Source organism: Hesperophylax consimilis, unplaced genomic scaffold, assembly GCF_061612785.1.
Source record: "Hesperophylax consimilis isolate HC1 unplaced genomic scaffold, BYU_Hcon_1.0 scaffold_50, whole genome shotgun sequence".
In the NCBI taxonomy this organism is placed as follows: domain Eukaryota; kingdom Metazoa; phylum Arthropoda; class Insecta; order Trichoptera; family Limnephilidae; genus Hesperophylax; species Hesperophylax consimilis.
The window spans coordinates 72,424-78,423 of record NW_028301280.1 but is presented as its reverse complement, the minus strand read 5'-3'; the positions used below and the strand labels follow the sequence as shown (position 1 = coordinate 78,423).

Genomic DNA, 6,000 nt, shown 5'->3' with positions numbered 1-6,000 from the left:
ATTTTCTTGTTTCATTCTAAATCGTTAACAACATAAAGATTATTATCAAATTATTCCAAACCTTTCCCAGTTGAAAAACAACCATTGTTCCACACACTACAAGCGTGTGAAATGGACATATGTTTATGTCCCTAAGCTTCGGTACTTCATTTAGACCAGGGGTCTCCAAACTACGGCCCGCGGGCCGTATCCGGCCCGCCAGTGTCTTCCATCCGGCCCGCGACATCTTATGACCAGTGTCATCAAGGACCCGCGACAGCTAATGGCTAAGACCTTGCTCAGAAGGGGCGAAAACTCCGCGAATTTTTTCGTGCGAATAAATAAATATGCTCGTTGGCGAGGTACTTGGCATCAATACATTGCGTCCACAAGTATCGCGCGAATATATCAAGAGGATTTTTTTGAAAAATCTTTATTTGATTCGCAATGATATCAAGGTCTGAGAAACGAGTATCAAAAATTATCTTCAAAGCTACGTTATCTAAAGCTATATTTTCATCCCTGAAAATTCTATTGTCTACCCCCCCACCCCCTCTCTAGGACAGAAAATATGGGTGTCTAGAAATTAAAACGGTTTTGGCCCTCCGAACTCACTGGAGTAGTCAATGTGGCCCTCCGGCTGAAAAGTTTGGAGACCCCTGATTTAGACAAAAGACATAGTGCCGTCTCGTTTATTCTATGGCGCGCAGAAGATGCCAAAGTGAACATTCTTTAAATTGAATCGTGTGGACTTGTGAATGAAAGCTTCGACTCGCTGTTCGCGTTACATTTTAAATAAATTAAGAACAATGCCAGTTGTTTTGATGCAGATTATTATTGTTGTCTTATAATTTTGGGGGGTCAAACACCAATTGACCTAAGGGAAGAACCATCCCACATTTATTTTGGTTTTATCTTCTGCGTTAAAATTTGATTGCTCAATGTATATTATTATAAGAGTCAACAATCAATTCCTTCATTCCACTATATTATTATTTAAATTAAGTTCATCTTAAATATTTCTATGTTCTTGAAGGATTTATTTTCATATATTAATAAAAGCATGTACCTAGCAAGAAAAGGTTTGTGTTCCATTAATATTAATATGGTAACTGTATGGTTTATGTTACCATGGTAACTGTATAGAATATATTAACTAAATTAGTTCTATAACTGAAAATATTTTTATGTACTGGAATGATTTTGTCGCATATATTAATAAAAGCATGTATAAAAAGGTAAATGTTCCATTACCATGGTGACTGTGTAGTTGCGTGAATTTTAAAAAAATATATAAAATACCAAACAATTCATTTTGTTTCATTGAAATAGTTATGAAATTTTTTTTTACATAATCTCCACACTGCAGGTCCTAGTGTCTCTCTCGGGGCCTATGCCATCTTTGAGGATGCTGGAGGTTACCCACCACATTCCTAAGGGCATCACAACTCTATTTTATTATTGACTGTGCCTACTCAGTGAAGCGCAGATGGTTTTAGTAACAATAGGGTATTTTCACAAACTAGGTTTACCGTTAAAAATATGTGGAAGATTTAAAGTTTAATTTTCTGATTATGATTATCGTATTAAAAACGTCCAATTTTAATATTTTCATTCATAATTAATGATTTTAAAAGCAGCCTAAAATTGGGCAAATCCGAACGGACCATGATTGGTTGACCGAATCATGACGTCACGCCCGCCGACTGTCAACATCATTCATTTCTATGAACGCCGAGTCGCTGTCAGAAGGCAAAACATTATTTGTAGTTTTTACCGGATATATTGATTTATTCAAGACGCTTGTGTTATTTTCTTATAGTAATTTAATAATATTGTGTAGTTATAATGACTGACAGCGGTTTTTTACGTGCTCAGTCGGACAATTTGCCTAAAATAGACGCTATAATGATGGCATCTTTTATAGCTGGGAATAGTGATTTTTTAAGTGCTGAATTCAGAGGTTTTAAAGCGACAAGGTAAGAATAACATATTGTATACACACTAATCCTATATGTATTTCAATATTTCAAAAACATGCTAACAAATAGTGTTTATTTTGGCCCCTTTTCATGAAATTGAAACAAGACAGCAAGCCTCCTAACCTCCGTGACAGAAGATGCTCTGTAGAACATTGAACATTACAACCGCATACAAAGGTTGTAGATTAATAAATTTGTTCTCATTGTAATGTTAAATGTCAAATCTGCAAAAAAACATTCCCTCCTGCCTGCTGATAATGCTATGGTTTGGTAGATTAATGTTTTGATAAACAATATTATGTATATTACAGATCAGCACGGGAAAATTATGGAGACAGTGCAGTGGGATATGTCCAAGTGAAACGAATTGACAATATTTGCACTGTGAAAGCTCGAGTCACTCCGGAGCACAAAATCAGAACAAAGGCTTACACAGTAACACTGATTTGCAATGAAGTACTGGAGGTTGTAGATTCATGCAAGTGTGAAGATTGTCCTGCATCCCAAGGTTAGTTCCTAATTTGTGTATTCTATTCTACTCTCATTTTTATATCTACTAGTCTCCTTCAATGGAAGCAATCTTCCCGATATTATTTCCATTGATATGCTCGGTGTAACTCGGTGTGACCAGCCCAGGTACTGGGGCGCCATCGAAGACAGAGTCAAGTTAGCCTCTCAGAAGCTGTGCGTACGGTACAGGACCCATAGATACTGCAGATAGTACACAACTGCTGACCCTGTTATATTGCAATCTTTAGAGCACATGTGTTAGGTGGGAATGCTATCCTTGTTCTACTGTTATTTTAATGAAAGATAGTCCGATGGACCTAGTGTTACTGATCCCTTCGGCATTGGTTCATAGTCGAGAAACATGCCAAACAGGCGCCCCACATTTTTACACGGTTAACATTTGTCACAAGAGAAGGGGTCGTTTCTAAAACTCATTCTTAAGTTCAACAGCTCGGCTGAAGAATGATTTGCCGGTTTCTATGTTTCTTCCCTCCGACAACATGGATCCAAGTATGCAGTTAATGTTTAAAAATGTCTGATCCTCAATCTGCAATGGCGCCAAATAAGCATACATTCAAAATAAAAGTAACTTAATTTTTGCATCTTCTCATTGTTCCAGGTGGCTGTAAGCACGCACTTGCCTTCTTATCATGGCTCCACAGACGCAGTGAGGAACCTCCAAAAACTTCAATCCAATGTTATTGGAAACGCTCCAAGATGGCGGGAATAGGTACAAGCCTGAAGTTTATAAAAGCAAAAGACATGGGGACCATGGGACATATGGATTTGCCAGAGGATGATGGGAGTTTCGCAAGAGAGCTGATAGATGCTAGCATTCACATAAATACACAGTTAACTAAGTTTTATGCAAACCCAACACCTCTTGAAAATCTGTCAATCCACATCATGGAATGTAATTTTTTTGGAAATAATATGGGCTCCACACCCGGGGACTTTATTGAATATTGTAAACAGGCAATGACTGTTGAGGCCTGTCAGAAGGCAGCCTATAAAACCATCGGCCAGTCTGACAATATACTATGGCATAACTTACGTTACGGTAGGGTGACGGCATCAAAGTTTTATGAAGCGGCTCACTGCTGCACACTAGACGGGTCACTAGTTGAAAGTATTCTCGGTGCTAAAGTCTTTGAGACTAAAGCTATTCAGCGTGGTAGAATCCTCGAAGAACAAGTCTTAAAAGTAATTGAGGCTACTAATAAAATTAAATTAAAAAAGTATGGTCTCATTTTGAGTAAGGAGTATCCAATTTTTGGTGCTTCTCCAGATGCTTTGGGAGAAGATTTCATTGTTGAAGTGAAATGCCCAGCGAAGGAGTCGACAATGAAAAACTACCTAACCGATTCCATGGAACCTACTCCCAAAGTCATGGCACAGATGCAACTACAAATGCATTTTGCCCGGAAGCCAGCTGCACTTTACTGTGTTGCTAACTATGACTTTGAGACTTCTAAGAAAGTCATACAGTGTAATGTGATGTATGATGAAGCATTATGCAAAGAACTTATTATTAAATGTACCCAATTTTGGTCCAATGCTATATTTAAAAAACTTAAATATAAATGGGTAGATGTGTGACATGTACATATAAAGTGTTTTTATTACCTTCCTTGGATTCCTTCTCATTACTGATATAACCTTTCAATTGAATATAGTGGAACATTTTTCAACGTATAGTATGTGGATATACTATATGTATAGTAATAATCTAAGTACTTTTATTTAGGTGAGTAAAAGAAAAACTATATTTCAGTAGAAAACATTATTTTAATACTTAATACAGTAACGTAGGTTGTATTATTTATTACACAATGTTGATACATAATAAATTAAAAGTAATTATTTACTAAAAAATATAATGTATATACATATTATGCGTTCAAACACCACAATCATCATTTATTCCTATCATACTATGACACAAATATAATTATAATGGTTCCATGGCAACATGGAAAAGTGAAATTTCAGAAACCTTTGAAGTCTTTAAAAGTGATGAAAAATAAAAATAAATAAACCATAATCTAACTTAACCTATATAAGCTAGTTTTTTTTCATCACTTTTAATTTTTAATAACTTTTAAAAGGGAGTCTAAAATGCCACTTGTGATGTTTTGGACACTCACATAAAATAAACGAAACGAACGTGCTCAAAAAAATTTTTTGTTTAGACAACGACGGGAGATTTATGGACAGACAGGCCTGGAGTAAACACATTCACACGGGACAGGGCGCAGGGACGGGCAGTCAGTTCTTGAACGTGGGTACGTTGGGAGCTCCAAGAAATGAATTCAAATCAGAAGTGTTGTGTGAAATTGCAGTTGATTAGTGAATTCAAATAGTGTTAGAAAGCTTTGTTGTATATTGAATTAAAGTGAAATATTATTGATCCGGTGCTTGTGTGAAGTGAAAGTGGTTCGACTCAGTGAGAAAACAATTAATAATAATGACAATAATAATAATTGGATAATTTGTAGAGCGCCGTTTTGTAAAAACCCACCTCAGGGGCGCCCGGTGTTGTGCAATCGCGATTGTGTTATAAAGTTGTGTTGATTTAAATGTGTAGTTCAAACTAAATTACTTGTCTTAAAAACATGAAAATAATAATAATAATGATCGCGTTTTTAAAACAGAGTGACCGTATATAAAGGCAGCAAGTTTTAATCGGGCTAGGTTATTGATTTGGCGAGATGGCATTCTATCCACGGAGACCGAAAAACCAGAGAATCAAATAGATTATTAACTGTGGGTTCGAATCCTGACAGATTAGGGAGGTACAATTTTATTTACAGGAATATTTAATTACCCTTTTATAAGCGTAGGGGGGAGGTCGAAAATTAAAGTGATTTAGCTATATAGTGTAACCAGGTAAGTTTCACACGAGGATTTGGAGGTGACTAACAGGGTGAGTTTTTTATATTATTTATTAAATTTCAGAGGACCCTTTTAATAATAGGATACAACCGAGGTACAGGAACCGAGTTTGCAACGCCTGCAACCTAAATAATCTTCCCATAAGAAGGAATACGCTAGACGCATTGTCAATCAGCTGTGAGTGGGAGACAGGCCAATGACCTTTTCATATATAGGCCGAGAGGCGCGGTGTACAGTCAGTCAAAGGGGAAGTTTTGCTAGCGTATGCCGTCCCAAATTGAAAGCGATCGGATGCAACCAGACGGAACAAAATGAAAACTTTCCTTCCGTTATTTGACCTTCTAATTAAATACTTTTCATCTATTGTTTGACCTTCTAAGTTACGAATTGGGATGCACAAAAACAAATCTAAAGTCGGAAGAGGGAGATGGTAATCTCCGAAATAAAACTACCAACCGAACAACTTTTCTCAACAGGTACCTTTCGAGAGGTAGGCAGCCTCTTTAAATTAAATGCAAAAAATCAAACCAATTATCCGTTTATACCTTACCTGAGAGGATAGGTATTCAGTAGGAGTTACCCATACCTAATACACGAGGATGCTAGTAACCTCATAAAATAAATACTGGAACCA

General features: G+C 36.6%; 1 protein-coding gene across 1 annotated transcript; it reads left to right on the top strand.

The window, feature by feature from the left end:
• Positions 1-1,518: 1,518 nt before the first annotated feature.
• On the top strand, positions 1,519-4,070 carry LOC149408844 (uncharacterized). Its single transcript, XM_089650377.1, has 3 exons — positions 1,519-1,958; positions 2,273-2,469; positions 3,091-4,070. The coding sequence occupies exons 1-3, from the start codon at positions 1,828-1,830 to the stop codon at positions 4,068-4,070; spliced, it is 1,308 nt and encodes a 435-aa protein (XP_089506503.1). The 5' UTR covers positions 1,519-1,827.
• The last annotated feature ends 1,930 nt before the right edge of the window (positions 4,071-6,000 follow it).